Source organism: Rutidosis leptorrhynchoides, chromosome 11, assembly GCF_046630445.1.
Source record: "Rutidosis leptorrhynchoides isolate AG116_Rl617_1_P2 chromosome 11, CSIRO_AGI_Rlap_v1, whole genome shotgun sequence".
Lineage (NCBI taxonomy): Eukaryota > Viridiplantae > Streptophyta > Magnoliopsida > Asterales > Asteraceae > Rutidosis > Rutidosis leptorrhynchoides.
The window spans coordinates 46,385,670-46,412,255 of record NC_092343.1 but is presented as its reverse complement, the minus strand read 5'-3'; the positions used below and the strand labels follow the sequence as shown (position 1 = coordinate 46,412,255).

General features: G+C 37.3%; 1 protein-coding gene across 1 annotated transcript; it reads right to left on the bottom strand.

Annotated features, from left to right (window-relative positions):
• Positions 1-8,018: 8,018 nt before the first annotated feature.
• LOC139874529 (secreted RxLR effector protein 161-like) lies at positions 8,019-8,747 on the bottom strand. The gene has a single exon (XM_071861951.1). The coding sequence runs from the start codon at positions 8,745-8,747 to the stop codon at positions 8,019-8,021; it is 729 nt and encodes a 242-aa protein (XP_071718052.1).
• Positions 8,748-26,586: the final 17,839 nt, after the last annotated feature.

Sequence of the window (26,586 nt, the reverse complement as noted above, 5' to 3'; positions counted from 1 at the left end):
ATGGTTTGTTTTAAAATGAATGCAGTCTTTGAAAAACGTCTCATATAGAGGTCAAAACCTCGCAACGAAATCAATTAATATGGAACGTTTTTAATAAATAAGAACGGGACATTTCAGCAAACCGCTTGCCAAACGGCTTGTCAAACGGCTTGCCATAATGGAAAACGGCCTGCCAGCAAATGAGCACCAAAAACGTCTTGCCTTGGAAAACGGGCATCAAAAACAGCCTTGGCAAATGGCTTGCCAAACCCCTTTCCAAACGGCCTGCCAGGGGTTTTTTAGCAATTTAATTACAATTTTGCCACCAAGCATTTCCTATAAATGGGGGCTTCATCCCACCATTTCAACACACCAATTCTTCACTTCTCTCAAATATCTCTCTATAGTCGCTCTCTAGTGATCTATAGGAGATTAATTCTCTCTCTACTTTCTCTCTCTAGATTCTAGAGAGAGAAAAGTACAGAGATTAAGAAAATAATTATCTCTCTATTGTCGCTCTCTAGTGATCAATATGAGAATATTATGTAGTTAGTAGTAGAAGCTATCAAGCATTGTAACGCTATGGATATTATGAAGAAATACAAGTGTTATTCTGCCGACATTATTCGGTAATATCTATCCTTTCTTTTATTAATTTATTATAATATTCTTATTAGATGTTTGTGATTTATTAATATTAGAAATGCTTGTTGCCATGATGTGTGAGTAATTGCTTGATTGTTTGCCATGATTTAATAATGTTAGTTAGGGATGATTATCGTTTCGTAATCGCTTTCTGTCTATAATATTAAACCTCGTTATTATCGTCCTTCCACCAATAAACATGATTAAAACCTTTTATAAAGTCGATAATTAAAAGGTAATTAGTTATCTATGTTTATACATTCGTCAAGGTATGAACCCATCGGAAATACTATAAAGTACATGGGGAATTACCGTATGACCAGATCATGACATTGGTCAAGAGTATAAGACTCGGAGAAAATGCTGTTGCAACAGTAGAGTACAGTGTTGATGTACTATAGGACCACTTGAGCATGGTCAAGGATAGAAGCTATGGAACCACTATAAGTCTAGTACATGGTGGATAACTAAGGGATTTATTGGGTAGATTTAAGTAAGGGCTGGTTTAAGTCATAAATGAGAATTTAACACACTACAATACAAACTAAGCTTATAAATCTTTAAGGATGACTAAGAACTATCAGAGGTTCTAATTTGTCTACAAACCCTTAGATTTTACCAAACCATTGACAAAAAAGGGATTCGAAACACAATCATAATCACTCATTTGGGTGATACACTAAGGTGTTAAGAAAGGTTGGATACTATATGGCTATGCTACTTTATTCGTGCGCCCAAGGTATGCATTGCATCCAAGATGGGCCGCTTATATTCTTAAACCGGATAAAGCGTCAGGAGTTGAGTATAGCCCATCCGATCAGAAACTTCAAAGCCTAGTTCCTCGTGACATGCTAATCGGGAAATCGCTTAGTAGGGAATCTAGTTTTCACACTGAGGTATATCTATCCAATGAGTGTCTCGCAATCATCCCGACACTACGTTATCTTAAATCATGGTGAACCACGTCTTCTCTGTTCTTAGTTGTTTCATGCTAGCTAGCTTATTTTAATTATATTACTTTAATATTTTAAATACAATTATAAATCAAATCAACACAACTATTGCCTTTACATAGTTTGATATTCCGAATAAAAGTGGTGTCTAGAATAAACCGGTTGGACTTAGTTGTTGGATTTTTCGAACAATCGCCAATTTATTGGGACCAAAAGGATCTTGCCTCTCCACACAAGGTGTACCTGGCCACTAGTCTTGGATACTAAGTTGTGTACAAACCCATCTTAATCACTAAATTATCTGAATTAGCTCCGTTTCAAATTTGACCGCTCAAGGAACGACCCTAGGTCATATTTTTCCTTGCTAACCCATATGAAGGAATGATAGATTTAGGCCCAGCATATATAAATTAAACAATTAACTTTTTCTGTTGATATTCTGAATTGACGTTTTGCGACCTAACGACACCGCTTAAATAAACCGTCTGATTTGGGCATATCAATATACATCACCACGAATATAAACTAAACATAACAAGGCATAAACATGCTTAACCATTCCCCCGCTATGGTACTACCGACGTGTAGTCGACCAATAAAGTCGAGTCCAACTCGTAATGATGTCACCGACTTGTGAATCATCATAAGGTGTCACCGACTTGTGAATCACCTACCACGACATAAGGGGTCACCGACTTGTGAACCACCATGTGGTGTCACCGACTTGTGAATCACCATAGGGTGTCACCGACTTCTGAACCTCCATGAGGTGTCACCGACTTGTGAAACACCATAGGGTGTCACCGAATTGTGAATCATCCACCAAGACACTACCGACTCATAGTTGTCATCACGCATACTATCAATAAGTCACCGGCTTGTGACATAACACCAATACTCACGATGTGTTACCAAAAACCCACATCGCGTACGAGTAAATAAACTACATACATACATGTATATATATTCCACTCACCTTAGCGCCTCGATGAATGCAACTAAATAATCCGCAACTCGCCAAGAGAATATACCTATTCCATTTATCATAATACACACAACACAATTAGGGTGGATTACAAACCAACCCAAATTGACACTTGGTGCAATTTCGACCCAAATGCACCTCCAAGCACGAACCGCGCCCAAACTAACCAATAACCATTAACACAAGTGAAAATGGTCCTAATACACCAATTAAACCAAATCATAAGTGTTAAACACTTGTCATACCCACTTTGACACATAAACCCTAATTTGACCCATTTCAAAATTAGTCAACCAAATACACCAAAATGGGTTTCAATACTTCCATAATCACTAAACCTAGTGATTTAACCCATTTTGCAAGCCGTAAACTTGACCAAGACATCACCAACCCAAAATTCACAAACGACACTATAAAACCCGATTACTAGCATCACTAAACTCACTTCATGAGTTTAAATGAGTTTCTCAACAAATCAAGTTCAAACCCTAACTTTGAATATCAAATCAAACAATGAAATTAGGAGTTAGAACTTACCAACACTACCACCACGTAGTCGTGAACGAGGTGAACGACTTTAACTCTTGAGACTTGACCCGATTCACTATTCTTCTTCCTCAAATTGAGCTCTCTCTCTCTAAACTCCTCTTTCTCACTCTAAAAGATGAGAGCGTTTGTGGATGAAGAAAATGAGATGGAATGAGGATAAGATTAAGATGGGATCAGTTTTGTGATTCAAAAACTGTCCATACGCAAAATGACCCATTTGCCCCTCATTAAACCCCTTTTTAAAGGTTGAAATTCGAGTCTGGCCCAGATAAGGCGCGACGCGACCATAGGGGCCCGCTGCGTGGATCCAAGGCAAAATTGGCATCAGACCTTTTCCAACGAATTCACCATCAGTTCACGCCTAAAGTCGCGACACGGCTGAACTGACAATCGGAAATTCAGGGACTGAAGTTGACAGATTCTGAAAACACTTTCTGATGACGCTTTTTGGCGACACTTTCTGCTGTATTAAAATTCAGGGTGTTACAAGAGGGCATATTTTCGACAATCATGCTCCGGACATCCGAATTTTCAGGATCGATTCTGTCATTAATCATTTCTTTCAAAGTGTTCTTCATGGATCGATTCTCTTTCTTGTAAGATAACACACTAGCGGATCCATCACCCGCTACACTCTCCCCGGCCAAACGTGTCATCAGGGGCGATTTTATGAAGGGACAAGCGAAGGCGGCCGCCCAGTGGATTTGCAAATTTTAGTGTAAAAATTTTGGATTTTTCGACTTTGCCCTCAGTGAATTTTTTTTGTCCCAAAACCTACATATTTTGTCCCAAAAACCTTCAAATTTTGCCCAAAAATCTCCAAATTTTATCCCAAAACATTCAAATTTTGCCCCAACCTCCATAATTTAGCTAAAAACCTCCATTTTTTTGCCCTAAAACCTTTATATTTTGCCCAAAAAAATTTCTATGGTTTTAACTTTTTTTTCCCCGGTGAAAAAAATTCTGGTACCGCCACTGTGTGTCATCATGTCATCAAAAGCCGCAAAAGTCTTTACAGACATTTTCTATCCCGTTTGCCAATGAACCCCGTCTCTTCCATCATGAGCACCCAAAAACAAGTTTTGAATCGCGTCCCTGTAATTCAAGTCCTTTATGTGATATCTAAGCTTATAAGTGTCAGAAGTAGAAGCCTCATACACCTTATTTCTAGTGAAAAAAAAAGTCTATATGAAAATGTCGCAAAACAAAAAATTCAAAAATAAAATAAAGGTCAACACGCAAATTGACCGAAATTTCAATAGTATTTCTTGAAAAGAAAAAAACAATGGCGATCCACACAGACGAAAGAACAACGAACTGAAAATTAACAAGTAAACAAAAATAATTCTGCCGCGTATATCAACCACCGTCGATAACCGTTAAATTATTCGAGACATCAATTCCGTTACGAATTCTGGTAAATCAAATGGACGATTTCGGCATGTTCGCGAAGGATTTCGGCTATCGACCGCAAGGCAAATCTGCTCCAATGAAATCAATCGGTGTAGATCGCCGCAACCGACCAAATTTGCCGTTCAATTCTGACGGAAAAGATATATATAACGATGTATTTGGCGGTTCAACAAATCACACGAACAATAACTCGAAATCAACGCCGTCGATGTCTGATTTCGATTACGATTCAATTTTTAATAGTAGTAGTAGTAATAATGACTCTAAAAGTAACCCTAGGGTTTTGAATTCTAATAATTCACCGGTTTATGATAAACCGTTATACGATGATGATGACGACATATTTGATGGATTGCCAGGGATGAAGAGTAAACAGGTACCTTATTCTACTTCGGTGAGAGAAGTTGACGATATTTTCGCTTCGATACCAAAGCAGAGTGATCAGTTTGATGATTTGCTTGGGAGTTTAGGTCAAACGGCGAAAGCGAAACCGATCAGGGAGAGTAGTGATAAGAGTCCTGGAGGTTTGGATGATTTAATCCATGGATTTGGAACTAGCAGTCCTGCATCTAGTAGCGGGTAATATCTTATTTTTTGTGTTGATATAGATTTAGTTTGTTGTTTCGATGCATATTGATTGAGTAGTTTGCATTGAACACAACAAGCAGAATTACTAAATGAGGATTATTATTTGTTCTTAGGTCTGAGATAGATGTGCATTATGTGTGTTGGACTTATCTTAGTTAATTTACACAAGTTAGTGTTGGTGATTTTAGTGTCATCTAACATTCATTTTAGTTAATTGTGATTTACTTGAATGCAAGAGTTAGCTAGTTATACTTAACAATGAGTTCGGAGAGTGTGGAGTACACACCCGTAAGAGTTGGCAACTAACTGTCGCGTAATTGCGGGGGCAAGGGGGTTACGCCCCCTTGCGTGGTCCAAGGGGCAGCGCCCCTGGCTGGGTGTATTCCAGCCAAGAGTTATACGTAGTACCTTTTTGGTTTAACAGATTTTCCTGCTCAATTTGAAAGGTTGTATCCTTTCATATTATAACTGCCGAATGGAGGAGTTTTCTTAGTTTTGGTTTTGTCATACTGCATTCATACACACAACAATAGAAACATACAAAATCTCTGATATTTTGATTACTGATTTCATTGCCAAAACACTAACTGCGTTCTTGCCTTATCCCTGTAAAGATTTTGTAAAACGAAGGAAATCATTGGATCGAAATACTATATAGAAAAAGTGAATACATTATTCAAGAATCACTCCGGGCAATCAATTCATACCCTATTTCTAACAGTTAGCGTGTATGTTCAATGTGCTGAGGCGCAAAGGATAGATGTGACTGCAAGGTGAGCCTATTTAGCACTTTCAGGATGTGTGAATAGTTTTGAAAGATGTGCTGGTTCATTAAACATGTCAAGGGTTATTGAGTATTAATCATGTTAAATGTGATTACATAAATACTTCGTTTTGTGCTATATGAGGTGGTTTTATGCATTAAAAGTATATACTTTGCGTAACTTACAGTTACGACCCATTGGATCTGACCAGAATCTACCCATTCGTGAGTAAATGGAACGAATTCTTCACGTCTAGACATTTCATGTCTTAATAATAACATTGATCATTGTTTGTCTTATCTGTCTGATTATAATGTAGGAGTCTGCAACTCGGTCAACAGGGCTTCTAACACTATAGGCCTGTTGAGTGTGAGGAAAGCATCTTCCGCCACCAATTTTGTTGACGATCTTAGCTCAATTTTTGAAGGTACATTTTACTTTTAGTTGATTTTTTTTAAGATAACCTTGTGACTTCTTGGTCCCATTTAGTACTTTAAATAATAATAAAAAAGCCATTCTCCACCATCATTTATTGAATTCCAAGTTTCCTATAAAATATGGACCTAAGTCTAAAACTAAACATTGTTGTTGTTTGAAATAAGAAAGTGATTTGTTAAAAATTAAACAGGCACCTGAAGAAAAATAATTAGTCGCGTTTGTGTGGCATTAATCGTGTGGCATTAATCGTGCTCTTTTAGCAAATTAATCGTGCTCTTTTAGCAAAACTCTTATTGAATCACAAGGAAATAAAAGTTGAGCTTTTTTTTTTTTACTTATTACTAAGGAGTATTATTTTACAAGAATGAGCTGTTAGATATCGGGTATGAATTGATTGCCGGATTCGTTCTTGAATCGTGTAATCACTATCTCTATAAAGTATTTCGACCCTACGATTGCCTAGGTTGAACGAAATCTTTACAGGGATCAAACAAGAACGCAATCAGTGTTTTTGGCAACGAAATCACCGATCAAATTGTTAGAGAATATGTGTGTGTTTCTGTTGGTTTTATGAAGGCAGAATAAATGAACAAAAAACGTTCATAAAATGTTATAGGAAAACAGTTAAACCGAAAGGGTGTAACCCTTCAATTTTGGCGGGAAAATCGGTTATACCAAAAGGCATACCTATTCGCTGACACTTATTCGAATGCAACTTTTCTAGTTAACGAATAGTGCAATTTCTGTTGAGGTTTCGGGGCGCTGCCCCTTGGACCCCGCCAGGGGCGCTGCCCCTTGGACCCCGCAAGGGGGCGCAACCCCCTTGACCCCCGCATTTTGACAGTTAGTAGCCAACTCTTACGGGCGTGTACTCCACACTCTCCGAACCCGTTGGTAAGTATAGCTAGCTAACACCTGCATTCAAGTAAATCGCAACTAACTAAAATGTACGTTGGATGACACTAAAATCACCAACAAATCCCTCCATTTTAGTGTAATCCTTGATTTACTAAAATAACTAAACAAACAGAACAAACTAATGCATAAATGAAAATGTTTCAGAAATTGAATTTCCACTTGGTATAATATTTACGAGAATTCGAGTATCAGGGTGTTTCAGAAATTGAACCCTTCCACTCGTATGAAAACTATAAAATATTATACACATCAGTTTCTTACATATCCCTAAAACAATCTTGACACTATTATAAGCCATGTGTCCCAATCCTTCAGTGAACATATTGGCAGCTAAGTCTAAGGCTCCATTGAAGCGGCAAAACTTCATGCTCACATAGGTAGTCCTTTTACATCTTGCACCTGCATATGCAATTTTTCAAAAGAACTATTAAGAAGAATAACTTCAACCTAACTCAACTTGCAGGTCTAAACACATACTTTGGGATCAGAATTTTATGTGTTTCAATCTTCAGAAAGTAAGCTTACCTCATTGAATTCAGCTTCTAGTGTTGTACTAGAAGGGAATTGGGCGTCTCACTTTGGAAGATTTATGTGGACTTCAATCCCACTCCAATAGCCGACTTGTGCACTAAGTCTCGGGCTAACGCTTTAGTCAAGTGATCTGCTAAATTTTGTTGTGATCTAACGAAACTTACGGATATCACTCCATGTAAAATCAGCTCGCGAACCATACTGTGTCTAACACCTAAGTGTCTAGACTTTCCATTGTACATTTGGCTATAAGCCTTAGCCTTCACTGTCACAACGGATGAAAATAGGAGATATTGGCTTCGGCCACAAAGAAATTTCATGAATTAGATTCCTTAACCAATCAGCTTCCTTACCAGCTGCAGCTAAAGCTACAAATTCAGACTCCATGGTTGAATTTGTAATGCATGTTTGCTTCTTAGAAGCCCGTGAAATAGCACCTCCTCCAAGTAGGAATATCCAACCAGTCGTAGATGAATGATCTTCGACGTTGGTTATCCAACTTGCATCCGAATATCCTTCTAAAACTGAAGGGAACCCATTATAAGTGATACCATAATCCATAGTACCCTTCAAATACTTGAATACTCTAACCACAGCACGCCAGTGAGTAGCATTTGGATTACTAGTAAACCTACTAAGTTTTCCCACTATGAAAGCAATATCAGGGCGTGTGCTTGTCATAGCATACATCAAACATCCAATTGCTCGAGAGTATTCAAGCTGTGATACAGCTTTACCCGAATGGGGCATAAGCTTCACAGTTGTATCAACGGGAGTATTCAAGGGAGAACATTGATCACACTTAAACCGTTTCAGAATCTTCTCAATGTAATGAGATTGTGTGATCGTGATACCTCTATCATCCCTTTTAATCCTTATGCCTAGGATTACATCCGCCACTCCGATGTCCTTCATAGAGAACTTCGAAGATAAAAACTCCTTTGTTCTATCAACTTGATCTTGGTCAGTACCAAAGATCAACATGTCATCCACGTATAAGCAAATGATCACACCTTTTCCGGATTGATCGAATTTGCTATATACACACTTGTCAGATTAATTTAGTACAAAACCATTAGACAACACCACATCATCAAACTTCTGATGCCACTGCTTGGGAGCTTGTTTCAGCCCGTACAATGATTTAACCAACTTACACACCTTATGCTCTTGACCTGGCATAACAAACCCTTCTGGTTGTCTCATATACACTTCCTCTTCTAAATCACCATTCAAGAATACTGTTTTGACATCCATTTGATGGATCACTAGATCATACGTAGCAGCAAGTGCTATTAACAATCTAATAGTAGTGATACGAGCAACAGGAGCATATGTATCGAAATAATCAATACCCTCCTTTTGTTTAAAGCCTTGGATAACCAATCTAGCTTTAAACTTATCAATTGTGCCATCGACTTTCATCTTCTTCTTGAAGATCCACTTGTTTCCCAAAGGTTTGCATCCTGGTGGTAAATCTGTTAATACCCAAGTATTATTCTCCAAAATAGAACTCATCTCGTCGTCAATTGCTTCTTTCCAAAAAGCAACGTCACGAGATTTCATGGCCTCATCAAAGGTTCTAGGATCATCATCTATACTGTAACAATAAGAATATTGTGACTTAACACAATCTCTCGATCCTTCAACTAGGTAAAGTTGAAAATCAGAACCATACGACTTGGGTGTCCTAGTTCTAGAGCCCCTACGAGGTTCTAGTGACTCACTTAGAATTTCCTCCAGGTTAACTCCTTGTGTAGTCTAATTTGAATGAGAAATCACGTCCCTTGGTCTAGGTATTGATGTAAAACGGGATTCATCAAATATTGCATCTCTTGATTCAATAACTGTGTTAATCGAAATAAAATCATTAGGTTCTATCACATAAAACCTATAGGCTTTGGAATGCTCAGCATATCCAATAAAGATGCAATCAACACCTCTTTCACCCAAAGTTTTCCTTTTGGGTTCGGTTAATCTTACGATTGCCCGACAACCCCAAACTCGTAAATAATGCAAGTTTGGTTGTTTCTTGTACCAAAGTTCGTAAGGAGTCATAGTTCCTCTTTTATTAGGAACTCTATTCAAAATGTGACAAGCCGTTAACATGGCTTCTCCCCAAAATCCGTCACTCAAACCAGAGTACGTCATCATGGAATTAACCATTTCCTTGAGAGACCTATTTTTCCTCTCCGCTACACCATTTTGTTGTGGTGTATATGGAGCTGTAGTTTGATGAATAATCCCTACAGATTGGAAATACATTGGATCATAATACTCACCACCTCTATCGGTGCGCAACGCTTTAATTAAACCATTTTGTTGTAATTTCACTTCAGTCTTATAGATTTTAAAGTTGTCTAAGGCCTCATCTTTAGAATGCAAAAGATAAACATAGCAGAACCTAGATGCATCATCTATAAATGTGATCACATACTTCTTATTTCCTAAGGAAGGTGTAGCATGAAAATCACAAAGGTCACTATGAATTAGTTCTAAATTCAAAGACGTCCTGTTTATGGTCTTAAAAGGTTGTCTCGTGATTTTATTCAACATACAAGTATTACATTTTTCAAAACATTTTTTAAAGGTAGGAATCAAATCAGCTTTAGACATTTCATACATTCTTTTATAATGTACATGTCCTAGACACGTATGCCATAAACTTGACTCATTTGAACTAGAACTAATCATGCAAGCAGAATTATCAACAACAGGAACATTCTTAAGATTCAACATAAACATACCATTATTATAGTATCCAAATCCAATAAACATGCCACCCTTCGACAAGATATACTTGTCGGATTCAAATACTTGTTTATAACCACACTTATTTAATATAGGATTGGAAATCAGATTCTTTCTCAACCCAGGTACATACACAACATTATTTAAAGTAATTGTCTTATCAGAACTAAATTGTAAAACAACATCTCCACGGCCAAGGACAGGAGTGACTGATTCGTTCCCCATGTGAAGCACATCATCATCAGGTTGAAATGTCTTAAACCAACAGCGATCTTTACATGCATGACATGTGGCCCCGGAATCAATCCATCACACTATGTTATCATCCTACACATAAAAATGCTTCAGAAATATGTGATACATAATTCTAAATAGAATTTATAATACAATCAAAATTCTGACCTTGGTTAGGAACTTGGTCCTTATACCCGTTTCCTGAACCCAAACCGCTTGCTCCATCCTTGTTCTTTCCAACACGACATTCTTTCTTAAAGTGACAAGGTTTGCCACAAATCCAACAAGATAGAGATTTCTTATCCTTCTTGTTGGAACCATCGTTGTTCCCTTGAAACTTACGTTTCTTTCCATTGAACTTTTTGTTGTTTTTGTTCCCACATTTACCATCCTCAATCATGTTAACAGAGGATGATGCAACGTCCTTTTCTTTAGTCTTACCACCCTCTTGATCACGTATTGATTCCTCAATACGTAGGGTGCCTCCCAATTCAGTCAAAGACACTTCTTCTTTCTTATGTTTTAACACATGTTTGAAAGTCTGCCATGATGGTGGCAGTTTGTCTATAATTGAAGACACTGAAATGGATTCATCCATTTTCAGATTGTGTTGTGTAAACTGTCCCAAAATTCGAAGAATTTCGTGGAACTGTTCCATAACAGGCCTTGAATCCACCATGTTGTAATTATTGAAATTACTCACAAGAAACTTCTTACTCGAAGCATCTTCGACCATGTATTTGGATTCAAGCAAATCCCATAGTTCCTTAGCAGTTTCTACAGATTGGTAAACATCAAAAAGAGCATCAGATAAACCATTTAGAATGTGGCCACGACATATGAAATCATCGTTATCCCACTTGTTTCTTCTCCTGATTTGATCCAAAGTTGCATGCTCAGAAAGTTCTGGCATGGGGGTGGATAGAACATGAACAACCTTCAACGTTGTTAACAGAAATCGCATCTTCTGTTGCCATCTTTGTAAATTAACTCCTTCAAATTTCTCCAATTTTGCAAACTGCCTTGTCATCTCTTTCACCGTTTCCCCAGACATGATTACAGACTAAATACTTTATAGATTTGTTAGATATCGGGTATGAATTGACTGCCGGATTCGTTCTTGAATCATGTAATCACTATCTCTATAAAGTATTTCGACCCTACGATTGCCTCGGTTGCACGAAATCTTTACAGGGATCAAACAAGAACGCAATCAGTGTTTTTGGCAACGAAATCACTGATCAAATTGTTAGAGAATATGTGTGTGTTTCTGTTGGTTTTATGAATGCAGAATAAATGAACAAAAAACTTTCATAAACTGTTATAGGAAAACAGTTAAACCGAAAGGGTGTAACCCTTCAATTTTGGCAGGAAAATCGGTTATACCAAAAGGCATACCTGTTCGCTGACACTTATTCGAATGCAAATTTTCCTGTTAACGAATAGTACAATTTCTGTTGAGGTTTCGGGGCGCTGCCCCTTGGACCCCGCCAGGGGCGCTGCCCCTTAGACCCTGCAAGGGGGCACAGCCCCCTTGACCCTCGCATTTTACGCGACAGTTAGTAGTCAACTTTTACGTGCGTGTACTCCACACTCTCCGAACCCGTTGGTAAGTATAGCTAGCTAACACCTGCATTCAAGTAAATCGCAACTAACTAAAATGTACGTTGGATGACTCTAAAATCACCAACATGAGCCAGCGATCACATAGTCTAACTGTCAATATAAAATAAGAAGTATTACTAAAATAACAATTGAAATTAACAATCAAAATCATCATATCTGTAATACCAAATGCAATCCTTGACACCATGATATTTCCGAAACGGACGGTTTTATTTATGCGGTGTCGTTAGGTCTCAAAATGTCAGGATCAATTATCACAAGAGAGTAATGATTTTATTATTTCTATTTAGCTGAGATTCCCTAGTTATATTTCACCTACTTGTCTTCTTTTTTAACGAGTAAGTGGTAAGCATAACTTAGGTTCGTATTTTTTGTATGTTTCTTTAGTAATGTGGGATAAAAGTGCCTAAATTGTTAACCCTAGTGACAGGTGGTGATAGATTAAACTTAACTAAGGTAATATAAACTATAAAGATAAAAAGGGATAGGTATGAAGAATAGGATACTGATGGAGAATTGTCAAGAGAGTTTAACTTCCTCAGTTAATCGGGTTAAGAACCTAATCAATTTTTCACAAAGAGTTTAGGCTTTGAAGATTCTGGCTAAGACGGATATCCCTACTCCCAACGTTAACCTTAAATTGTTTAAACGACCTTAAGGATGGGATCCAAGGTACATGAATAAAGTGGTATATTCCTAAAGGAAAGTCTCAAATTTTCTTAATCCTAGTTGGTTTAACTACAGTAACATTTCTCCACTATATACTAAGCTATGCCTTAACATTAACAGATGTGCAAACTTAGATATTCTAAGGTACTGCTAATTGGATTAGAGGTCTCACCTTTGTGATCACTTACTCAACCCCGGATCATCTTACAACATCTCAAGAACGTTGCTTTAACACCCCGTCTAAATCCATTAACGGAATGTTAACTCTAGTCCCGGTGCTTGGCTTTACTTCTACGTAACAGCAAAGTTCTACAACGGAAGCAATTAATACCTGAGAATAAAACACGCAAAACGGGTCAACAATAATGTTGAGTGAATCTACAGGTTTTAGGTAAACCATACAGTATATTTAAGGAATGAATTTTCAGAAAACATTTATTAGTGAAAGACCACCAAGGTTTAATGTTAAAAGTTTGCAGACTACGTTTGTCAAGTTTTAGTCTATTTGTGTACATCAATACCAACTTCAGTTGTGTAAGACATTCAAAATTTTTTGTCTTCTCCTGATTTCAAAACACAAGTTTAAGTGACTGATTACAATATATGGGACCACAATGGTTTCATGTTTAAAATTCATAGACAACACCGTGTCCTGTTTCAAAAGTTTGTAGACACTATAATGCCAAATTTTAAATATTCATAGACAATACCATGTCAAGTTTTTATTTCTCTTGTTTGTAAACACAGTTTTAAATAATGTAATATAGTATCTGAAAAACATCATTCAGAAAAATAGTTTAATCGCATTTGACCACAAGATTTCAATAAGCACAACCCAGTTGTAAAATGTTTACATAATCCATGAGCACCTGAATACTAATAATGACCTGAGTATAGAAACCACTACATTCCCTTTACCCCATAAAAAAAAATGTGTACACTTGTTCGAGTGTACTTAATGTTCAAAGTAAATGCACCACAGTTAATATTGTTTGGCTGAGATTGTCTAACCTAACGGATCCGTCCATCTAAATTATGCTTACTCGAAGGTAATAAAAATATTCAAGCTAGGGGCTTTGTGAACAAAACTCAATATGTATAATAAGTACTCGTGTTAAAAATAAAAAGCATTTATAAAAATTTAAGTAATCAGCGTGTATTCTCATCCCAAAAATAGTAAGTAAAAGTGGGACTGTAGACTCACCTTTGAATAGCTCTTGAACAAAAGTAAGCAAGTAACTTGTATGGTTTATATCCGAGTAAAGAAACCTAAGTATACGTATATAGGTTGGTCATTATTTATGTCTTATAACATAGTGGTTTCATAGAGTAAGTTGTCTTATTGCTCGAATCGACGCGTTTCAAAGTAAAAGTCAACACATAGTCAACTAATTCATACAAGTCACCAAACGTCAACCAAAGTCAAACCAAAAGTCAAACTTGGTCAAGGTGGTCAACTAATGTCAACATCAGTAGGTTCATATCAAATATTGGTCAACATGTCAAACCTAAGTCAACTAACACGTTTCAGATAATAATTTGTCAAATACGCGATCACAGTTTATCGTCTAGCATAACGTTCATGTACAAGTTGCAAACAATGCACAATATTTCATAGCACATAATACATGGTAGTATGAAAATATCCAGATCTCAACTAGACATATAAACATTTATAAAAAGCAATAGCAGGGTCTCATACGATATCTACAAGTCGGGTTTCAGAATGGATGCATTTATGGTTCACTAAATCAGTTTCTGACTGCGCACCAATCTCGTATTGGCTATAACCGGAGCTAGGGACATGAAAATCAAGCTAGGTCAGTGGCCATGGTTCAAGGACAAATCAAATTACCACATATCCAAAATTCAGCCATTTTTATTTAGCCAATTAGTACAGTTAATTCAATCAAGTTGGACATTCTGTTTCAGCACAAATCAGAAGTCATCAAAACTATGGCCTTAGTGTGCACAATGAATCAGCTTTCACGACTTGACATAAACTAGAATTAAGTCACATAACATGCAAAGTTTCAATATCCAGAAGGCCAAAGTCTCAAAAGGTTCACAACTCATGCTATAAGGATATAGGTGCATACATTACAGATTTGGACTGAATTCAGGTTATCATTTTGTTTCGCATATTACTCAAGTTTCACAAATCCAAATGATGCATGGCCTAGATGAAAAGTTAACTATAACATATAAATTTTCCATAAATGCAAAAACCTAAATCATCAACTCATTCCAAATGAATTAAAATGTCAATTTCAAAATAATGAGCAAATCAGTTTTTCATGTTCATTCAATTAAGCATAACGGAAGCTATAAAAATCCAAACCGCATGAAATCCTAGTCTAACTTGAGTGTTTTTAAGTCCTCTATCCATTTATGATTAGTATGCAATTCAATTCCTTGTCCAATTTTCCAGAATTTGACATAATCACAGAATCATCACAAAAACTTCAATCAATCATATCTTAATCAAACGGAAACGAAAATACGCGAATCTAAAGCCTAAAATTATTAATTTTTTGAGAGGGTTTCAATTATATCATAATATTTAACATTCAAGAATTTCAAGTTTCATTAATCACACAAATCAAATTCGAGATTAACCCTAATCACATCAAACGATCAATTTAACGCTTGCAATTAACGACAACGCATATAGACACGAGCAATTAACAACTTACACTATCTAAATACATCAAAATCAGATTTTTGAAAATTAGGGTTCATGTGATTATACCTTTGATCACAAAATTGTTTATACAAATGCGTAGCTATCGATGTGAATTACAACTTTCGTGTTCAAGGTTTAATCTAAAAGTGAAAATTAAGTGGTGTTCTGGGAAAGATGGTGATCGACGAATGGAGTATCCAGGGAGAAAAAAAATTTCGACTGTAATTTGATTAGGGTATTATGAGTGGTGGTTTAGGTTACAAGTCTTTTTATGTTGGGGCCTAATGTCACTAGTTAGTAAATTACAAGCCCAAAACACAAAATAAAAGAGGGGAGGTTGGGTGGTCAGCCGATTGGCCCAATGGGGTGTCTCCCGGGCTCGTGTTTTGCAAAAGCGTGTGTTCGTGGTCCGATTCAACTGCCGTTTAAACGTACCGAAGGCCCGAAACGCTAAACCGATCGTTAAAACGCAACCAAATGTTTAATTTATTAAAAATCCAATAAATTAAATATTTTTAAAAAGTTAATAATTATTATAATAATTATTAAAATAATTATTAAAATAAACCCGAGCGTTCCGTTGCTCGAAAAGCAGTTTTTGCAGTTATTCAAACCGTAGCGTTTTTTTGTATTTCTTTATCCGAAATATATTTATCGATTAATATTAACCCATATTAATTCAAATAGCCCTCCAAGGATCATGTATGCATTTAATACACTCAAACACATAAAAAGTCAAGTAATCACCGTTAAATCAACTAACGAACAGTTACAGAAGTGACGGAAAAAGCAGGGTTGTTACATTACCCACCTGTTATTGAAAATTTTGTCCCCAAATTTTAGTGAACGTTCGCTGAAGTAGTTCCTTCTGGAAATAGTTGCGGGTATTTCAGTCTCATTTGATCTTCACGCTCCCACGTGAACTCTGGTCCTCTTCTCGCGTTCCACCGAACTTTAACGATAGAAATTCTATTTTGCTTTAACTGTTTGACCTCACGGCCCATGATCTCAACAAGTTCCCCAATGAAATGAAGTTTGTCATCGATACACAGTTCCTCTAAAGGGATCACCAAGTTTTCTTCGGCTAGGCACTTCTTCAGGTTGGACACATGGAAAGTATCGTGTATTCCACTAAGTGCTTGTGGCAGTTTCAATCTGTAAGCCACTGGTCCAATTCTTTCAGTTATCTCGAAGGGTCCAACATATCTAGGACTAAATTTACCTCGTTTTTCGAACCGTACCACACCCTTCCAGGGTGATACCTTAAGCATGACCTTATCGCCAAATTGGAATTTTAAATCTTTCCGTCTAACATCGGCATAACTCTTTTGACGACTCTGAGCTGTTTTCAATCGTTCTTGAATCTGTACGACTTTCTCTGTTGTCTCCGGAATAATCTCAGGACCTGTCAACTGACTATCTCCCAATTCGCTCCAACACACGGGAGATCTACATTTCCTTACGTACAACGCTTTGAAAGGTGTAGCTTTAATGTTCGTATGGTAGCTGTCATTATATGAGATTTTAGCTAATGGTAAATACTTATCCCAACCGTTTCCGAAATCAATGACACATGCTCGCAACATGTCCTCAAGAGTTTGAATAGTTCGTTCACTTTGGCCATCTGTCTGGGGGTGGTATGTTGTACTCATGTCTAGACAAGTCCCCATTGCTTTCTGTAATGTTTGCCAGAATCTAGAAGTAAATCTGCTGTCGCGATCGGATACAATAGATATAGGCACTCCATGCCTAGAGATGACTTCCTTAATGTAAACCGGAGCCAACTTTTCCATCTTGTCAGTTTCTTTTATCGTTAAGAAGTGTGTAGACTTAGTGAGACGATCCACGACAACCCAAATAGTGTCATAACCTCCCACGGTTTTTGGCAGTTTCATGATGAAGTCCATTGTAATACATTCTCATTTCCACTGGGGAATCTCTGGTTGAGTCATTAGCCCTGATAGTTTTTGGTGTTTAGCCCTGACCTTAGAGCAAGTCAAATACTTCTCGACATAGGTAGCAATGTCAGCTTTCAAATTTGGCCACCAATAAAATGCCTTCAAATCTTGATCCATTTTATCTGATCCAGGATGAATTGAGTACCTTGACTTGTGTGCTTCCTTCAACACTAGTTCTCTCAATCCACCAAACTTTGGTACCCAGATTCGGTTAGCGAAATATCGTGTTCCGTCCTCTTTATTGTCAAATTTCTTATCCATCCCTTTGATAAATTCAACATCGACGTTCTCTTGCTTTACGTCCTCCTGTTGTGCTTCGCGGATCTGTGATGTGAGATTCGTACGGACAACTATGTTAAGAGATTTAACCCTGAGAGGTTTCTTTCTCTCTTTTCTGCTCAAAGCATCCGCCACAATATTTGCTATGCCAGGATGGTATTGAAGTTCACAATTATAGTCGTTAAGTAATTCCATCCAACGTCGTTGTCTCATGTTGAGCTGCTTCTGATCAAATATGTGCTGTAAACTCTTATGGTCGGTGAATATAGTAAACTTGGTTCCATACAGGTAGTGTCTCCACATTTTAAGTGTGAAGATTACAGCTCCTAGTTCAAGGTCATGCATAGTATAGTTCTGCTCGTCAATCTTTAACTGACGCGATCCATAAGCAATAACCTTATTTCGTTGCATAAGCACGCAACCTATTCCTTGACTCGAGGCATCACAATAAACAACAAAATCCTTATTTCCCTCAGGTAGAGACAATATCGGTGCAGTTGTTAACTTCCCCTTCAACAACTGAAATGCAGATTCCTGCGGTTCTGACCACTCATATTTCTTGCCTTTATGAGTCAACGCAGTTAATGGTCGGGCAATCTTAGAGAATCCTTCAATGAATCTCCTGTAGTAACCAGCTAAACCTAGATATTGTTGGATCTGAGTTGGTGTTTTTGGGGTTTCCCAAATCTTAACTGTATCAATCTTTGTTGGATCGACCTGTATTCCATTGGCCCCTATAACATGACCAAGGAATTGTACCTCTGGTAACCAAAAGTCACACTTAGAGAACTTCGCATACAATTGCTCTTTTCTAAGCGTAGTCAGTATCGAAAGTAAATGCTGATTGTGCTCTTCTTTATTCTTGGAGTACACCAAAATATCATCAATAAACACAATGACGAATTTATTTAGGTATGGCTTACACACACGGTTCATGAGATCCATGAACACTGTTGGTGCGTTCGTTAAACCAAACGGCATCACTGTAAACTCATAATGTCTGTAGCGTGTTCTAAACGTCGTCTTCGGGACATCAGCTTCTTTGACTCTCAACTAGTGATATCCGGATCTCAAATCAATTTTCGAGTAACAACTAGATCCCTGTAGTTGATCAAATAAGTCATCAATCCTCGCTAGCGGATACCGATTCTTGATTGTCAACTTGTTCAATTCTTTATAGTCGATAAACAGTCTCATCGACCCATCCTTCTTCTTAACGAACAAGACCGGAGCTCCCTAAGGTGAAGAACTCGGTCGTATAAATCCCTTGTCTAACAACTCTTGCAATTGGCTAGAAAACTCTTGTAGTTCTGGTGGTGCAAGTCTATACAGTGCTCGTGCTACAGGTACCGCCCCGGGCACTAAATCAATTCGAAATTCGACTTCACGGTGGGGTGGACGTGTAATGTGACGACCCCGTCAAAACACTTAACGGATCCGTCAGTTGGTCCCACAGCTTGATCGGACTTAAATGAATTAAATAAACAAAGTTCCATTCTTTTATTTCAAAAGTTTTCCCAAAAAGGAAACAAACCAAAATATGTAGTTTAAAACAACCCAACATATTAATAATCCAAAAGTTGACACAAAACCTTGCCAACAAACCCACAATTTAAATTATCCAAAAATAGAATGCAAGCTTAAGTTTCATAAATAGTTTCATAAAATCTGCCCAAATGCATGCAGACTCTTCTAACGACAGCGGAAGCATCAAATAACTCAAGTACCTGTGAAAACATGCAAGTAAACTGTCAACACAAAGGTTGAGTGAATTATAGGTTTAAATAAATAAGTAAACTTTAGACCACAAGATTTAAAATGTTAGAAAACATTAAACATTATTCCATTATCAATGAGCCACCTGGTAACCACTTAACCCTTTATTTACCCTTGCCAAACACAATAAAAATATACACTTCGACAGTGTATCTACAACAAATTACGAAGTACTAAACATTCCGATTATAAATTGCTAGCGCGACTAGCTCGAAATGGGGTTGTCAAACCCGATAGATCTATCCGTAGGATTCGCATTCACCGGTAGAAACCAATGATTACAGTTACCAGACTAAGGAATATTTTTGTCCAACTCACAATGACTAATTAAATTTAACTGTTACTTGTGTCTAAACGTAAATAAAAATCTGCATGTAATCACATCCCAAAAATATACTTTGAAAAGTATGTAAAAACGGGATTATAACTCACCTTAAATAGCAACTGAAGAAATCTCACAAACAAGCGAACAGCAAGTAAAGTAAAGTGATCAAGAAAGATCACAACGCCGACCTATAAATAAAGCAGGTCGAAATAAATAACTAACTTAGGCCAAGTCTTAGTATGATAGCTATTGTACATGTTGCAAGTAGGCATAGAACATTACTCAGCAAGCATCGGTTTGATTGGAACAGCATAAGGACACACACTTTCTATTTTTAGAAAGTTTCTATTTTTAGCAGGTTTCCATTTTTGGAAAGTTTTCTATTTTAGGAAAGTTTCTATTTTTGGAAAGTTTCTATTTTAGGAAAGTTTCTATTTTAGGAAAGTTTCTATTTTTGGAAAGTTTCTATTTTAGGAAAGTTTTGAAGTTAGGAAAGTTTCCTTATTTAGAAAGTCAACAGAAGTCAACTGAAAGTCAAAGTCAACCGAAAGTCAACTCAAAAGTCAACCTTGGTCAAACATAGTCAACATTAATTTTAAAAGTGTAAGTTACAATAATAACATAGGTTATAATGTTATTTAAAGTCAAAAGTGTATAATAATGTCTTAACATAAGTTTAATTAAATAAAATGAATTATTAAAGTTAATATAAGTTGAAATGTTATAATTAGTATAACATAAGTATTTAATTAATTAATTAAATATCAATCATAATATAAATATTATTAATTTATAATAAATTTTAAATCATATCATAAGTATTATTAATTAATAATGAATTATTAATCATATCATAAGTTTCTAATTAAAATTATTAAATCATAAGTATTTAATAATTAAATCATAATTAAATAATAATTAAGTCTTATAATAATTAAATAATTATTTAATATTTATTATAAGTCTTTTAATAATTTTTCAAAAACAAAATTTAATACTTATCATAAGTATTTTCCTTTAATAATAATAGTATTATTAATCATAAGTTTAATTAAAATGTTAATTAAATCATAATTAATAATTAAATGATATAATAAATATTTATATCATAAGTTTTAAATAATAATAATTACTTCTTTTATCATAAGTAATTAATTAATAATGAAATCCATTAATTTTAACATAAGTTTAATAATTAACCATAAGTTTTAAGTTTAAAAGTTCATCGGGTCGTATCTTGAGCCCCGGGTGTCGGTTTTGGGCAAGCCACATATGCAACTTCACCTACTCAAACCACCCGACACAATTATGAACTCAAGAACACTCCAAGAACAGTCCCTAGGTCGTGGATATCAGCCATGACAACATTTGGGAAATCAATTTACTCAAAACAGTAATTCGGGCACAACGGGTGAACCGTGGCTCGGATTTAGGTGACCCGAACATGAAAATTCGTCCCACCATCAGTCCTAACCAAATGACACACCCTAAAGACACCAAGGATGGTCACAAAGTCGGACCCAACCTTGTTCATGCCAAGAACACCTTTCAATCTTTAACAAAAACCAAATTAAGCATATCTAGGGCTCCGGGAATCGAAACGACATGAATCCGGAGTCTAAAATTAATGTCTTGATGAGAGGAACTCATTTATGTACTTTATTTTAACATTCATATCAGTTACAAAGTCAGAAAACACGAATCAAACTGCTGTCCAAAATTTACAAACCGAAAACATATGCAAACGATTAATTCTACGCATCCAAACAACATTACAACAACTAATATACATCATACTAATAATATAAACTCAAAATACAGAAATATAAATAAATATGAAAAGTTCTAGGGTTAGGGTTTATACCCAAATCGAGAATCAAAGAGTAGAATCGTGTAGAGAACGAAACAAGGAACGCGATTATGATCTTCAATTCTTAAATCAAGCAATAATTTTTGATGATGATGATGCTAGGGTTGGTGATGGCGACGGCAAAGGGAGAGGGAGAAGGAGGGTGAGAGCAAAATTTTAGAGGATTAGGTTTTTGATAAATTTGGAATTGTAAAAATAAAATGGGAAAAGGAAAAATCAAGGGAGTATACTCCCTCCCTTGGTTTCGGCCGATGGGGTCATGGGGGTGGGCTCCTCATGGCCCAAATTTGCTAAATGTGTAATTCCTTGTGGCCCGAAATCCCGAACGAAGCCCGAAACGCGAAAACACGCTTACGCGATTAAAAATCCGGAGAGATATCAAACGCGCGACGAAAAATAAATATAAATACACCTATTAATAATATGATCTTAAAATATCATATTTAAAATATTTAGGATTTAAAAATCCCGAAAGCTCGACCGTTGGTTTAAAAACCGAAAAGATTCGCCGGATGGAAATCCGCGAGACGTAGAAACGTATAAATTAAAATATGAATACATATATTCACATAACACATAATAATTATTATATATATATTATTACAAAAATAATAATATAGGTTATAGAAATGACGTGGCACACTAACAATTAACGGTCGTTAAATAATTAACGGAAAAAGATAACGGAAAAAGTAGGGTCGTGACAGTACCTCCCCGTTACGGAAATTTCGTCCCGAAATTTAAGCAGGCGCAGGGGTTGTCTCGGCATCTGAGAACAAATGCGGATACTTCTGCTTCATTTGGTCTTCACGCTCCCAAGTGAACTCGGGACCGCGTCTAGCGTTCCATCGGACCCGAACAATAGGAATTCTGCTCTGTTTAAGAGTCTTAACCTCTCGGTCCATGATCTCAACTGGCTCCTCAATAAAATGCAATTGCTTGTCAACTTGAAGTTCCTCCAAAGGAATAGTCTGATCAAATTCAGCTGTGAGTTCGAAATATGGAAAACATCGTGAACAGCACTGAGTTCTTGTGGTAACTCCAAACGATAAGCCACCGGTCCAACTCTTTCAATGATCTCAAACGGTCCCACGAAACGAGGACTTAACTTCCCTCTTTTACCAAAACGAATAACACCCTTCCAAGGCGAAAATTTTAACATAACATGATCACCAACTTGAAATTCAACATCTTTCCTTCCTTTGTCGGCATAACTCTTTTGCCGACTTCTAGCAGTTCTCAACCTTTCTTTAATTTGCACAATCTTCTCAGTAGTCTCGTGAATAATCTCTGGACCTGTAAGTTGAGCATCCCCAACCTCATTCCAACAAATAGGAGAGCTACACTTCCTACCGTACAAAGCTTCAAACGGTGCGGCTTTAATACTTGCGTGATAACTGTTGTTATAAGAAAACTCAGCTAACGGCAAATACTTATCCCACCCATTTCCAAAATCAATCACACAAGCTCGCAACATATCTTCTAATGTCTGAATGGTCCTCTCACTTTGACCATCCGTTTGAGGATGATAAGCGGTGCTCATATCCAATCTAGTGCCCAAGGCTTCTTGCAACGATTGCCAAAATCTCGATACAAATCGACTATCTCTGTCGGAAATTATAGAAACGGGGACACCATGCCTCGAAACAATCTCTTTCAAATACAAACGGGTGAGTTTCTCCATGGAATCGGTTTCCCTAATCGGCAAAAAGTGATCCGACTTAGTGAGTCGATCTACAATCACCCAAATCGCATCATAACCACCCGAAACTCTTGGTAACTTAGTGATAAAATCCATAGTGATACCTTCCCACTTCCACTCGGGAATTTCTGGTTGTACCAACAATCCGGACGGTTTTTGATGTTCAGCTTTGACCTTAGAACAGGTCAAACACTTAGACACATACGTAGCCACATCACCTTTCAAATTATGCCACCAATACAGCTCCTTAAGATCCTGATACATCTTTCCTGAACCAGGATGAATAGAGTATCTAGACTTATGAGCTTCATCTAGAATTAACTGTCGAAGACCTCCAAACTTCGGAACCCAAAGACGTCCCGCAAAGTACCTAGTACCATCAGCTCAAACTTCAAACTTCTTAGCTACTTTGGCTACATTCTCTTTCACGAAATTCTCCTCCTTTAAGGCTTCTTGTTGTGCCTCAAGAATCTGCCTAACGAGGTTTGATCTAACTGTCATATTCAAAGCTCTAACCCTTCGTGGTTCAGCCCTTTCTTTACGACTCAAAGCATCAGCCACAACATTGGCTTTACCCGGATGATACAAAAGGTCACAATCATAATCATTCAACGTCTCAATCCATCTTCGTTGTCTCATGTTCAAATGTTTTTGATCGAGAATATGTTGAAGACTCTTATGATCGGTGTACACAGTACTCTTAACACCTAAAAGATAGTGTCTCCAAATCTTCAGTGCAAAAATAACAGCTCCCAACTCTAAATCATGAGTTGTATAGTTCTGTTCGTGAACCTTCAACTGACGTGATGCATACGCAATAACCTTCTTTCGTTGCATCAAAACAAAACCATAGCCTTGTCGTGATGCATCGCAATAAACAACAAAATCATCATTACCCTCCGGTAGAGACAATATCGGAGCGGTAGTCAGTTTCTTCTTCAAAATCTGAAAAGCATTCTCCTGTTCATCCTTCCACTCATACTTTTTCCCTTTATGCGTTAAAGCAGTCAGAGGTTTCGCTATACGAGAGAAATCCTGGATGAACCTTCGATAGTAACCTGCCAATCCTAAGAACTGACGAATTTGAGTAGGAGTTTTCGTGGTTTCCCACTTTTCAATCGCCTCAATTTTAGCAGGATCAACTTGTATTCCTTGTTTGCTAACAATGTGACCAAGGAACTGAACTTCTCTTAACCAAAAAGCACACTTAGAGAACTTAGCGTACAACTCTTCTTCCCTTAACAAATCAAGCACTAACCTCAAGTGTTCTTCGTGCTCTTCATCACTCTTAGAATAGATAAGGATGTCGTCGATGAAAACAATAACGAACTTGTCCAGATAGGGTCTACACACACGGTTCATGAGGTCCATGAACACAGCAGGTGCATTTGTCAATCCGAACGGCATAACAAGAAATTCAAAGTGACCGTAACGGGTGCGAAAAGCAGTTTTTGAAACATCAGATTCTTTAACACGCAACTGATGATAGCCAGAACGAAGATCAATTTTTGAATAAACAGAAGAACCCTGAAGCTGATCGAACAGATCATCAATTCTCGGAAGAGGATAACGATTTTTAACAGTGAGCTTATTCAGTTCACGATAATCAATGCATAAACGAAAAGAACCATCCTTCTTCTTAACAAACAGAACAGGAGCTCCCCAAGGGGACGAACTAGGACGAATAAAACCTTTGTCTAACAACTCACGGAGTTGACTTGACAATTCTTGAAGTTCAGAAGGCGCAAGACGATAAGGAGCACGTGCTACAGGAGCAGCGCCGGGAACAAGATCAATCTGAAATTCTACCACGCGTTGCGGCGGAAGGCCAGGTAAGTCATCGGGAAACACCTCGGGAAAATCCCTAACAATATGAACGTCATCAACGTTCTTTACTTCCTTACTAGGATCAACAACATGAGCAAGGATAGCATGACAGCCTTTGCGGAGATGTTTTCGAACTTTCATACAGCTAATAAGGTTTAACTGTGTACATTTCTTATCTCCAAAGACCATCAGTGGCTCTCCAATCACATCAGTAATACGAATAGCCTTATCATAACAGACGATCTCGGCACGGTTCGCGGACAACCAATCCATACCAATAACAATATCAAAACTACCAAGTTCAATCGGTATCAAATCTATCTCGAAATCCCTACCACCCAGATTAATGTTACACTTACGATGTACAGTCTTAGCAGTAAGTTCCTTACCATTAGCTACTTCAACAACATAAGTATTGTCTAAGAGAGTTAACGGCATTTTGATTCTCGGACTTAATTTACTCGACACGAAACTTAAATCAGCCCCTGAATCAAATAGAACATAAACTGATAAATCGTTGACTGAGAACGTACCAGTAACAAGCTTAGGATCTTCCTCCGCATCCTTAGCATTAATGTTGAACGCTCGGCCGCGTGCAGTCTCTGCAGTCTTCTTGTTGGGACAAGCATCTCGGAAATGCCCCGGCTTCCCACACTCATAACAAACCCTTGGATTACCTCCATTACTCGATTTCCCATTACCGTTACCGTTACCACCTCTATTACCAACATTATTATTATTACCACCAGTCGCGGGAGTAGCAGACCCCGACAAAAGCACTGTACAATCTTTAGCAATGTGCCCTTGCTTAGAGCACCTCTTACAAGTAACTGTGCAGTAACCATCATGAACTTTATAGCAATGAGGACACACACGCTGATTTCTGTTGTTAGCACCTGATGTATCCTGTTTCTTCTGCTGATTTTGGTTTTGATTGCGGTTGTTATCCCACTTTCGTTTCCCATTATCAGCCTTCTTGACAACCTCCTCACTACTTTCAACAACTGTAGTCTTGCTTCTTCTCAACACCTTGTCATTAAGTTTGTGGGCCATAGACATAGCTGCCTCAATAGTCTGGGGTTCACTGGACTCAACCCCGTGTTCAATCTTCTCGGACAAA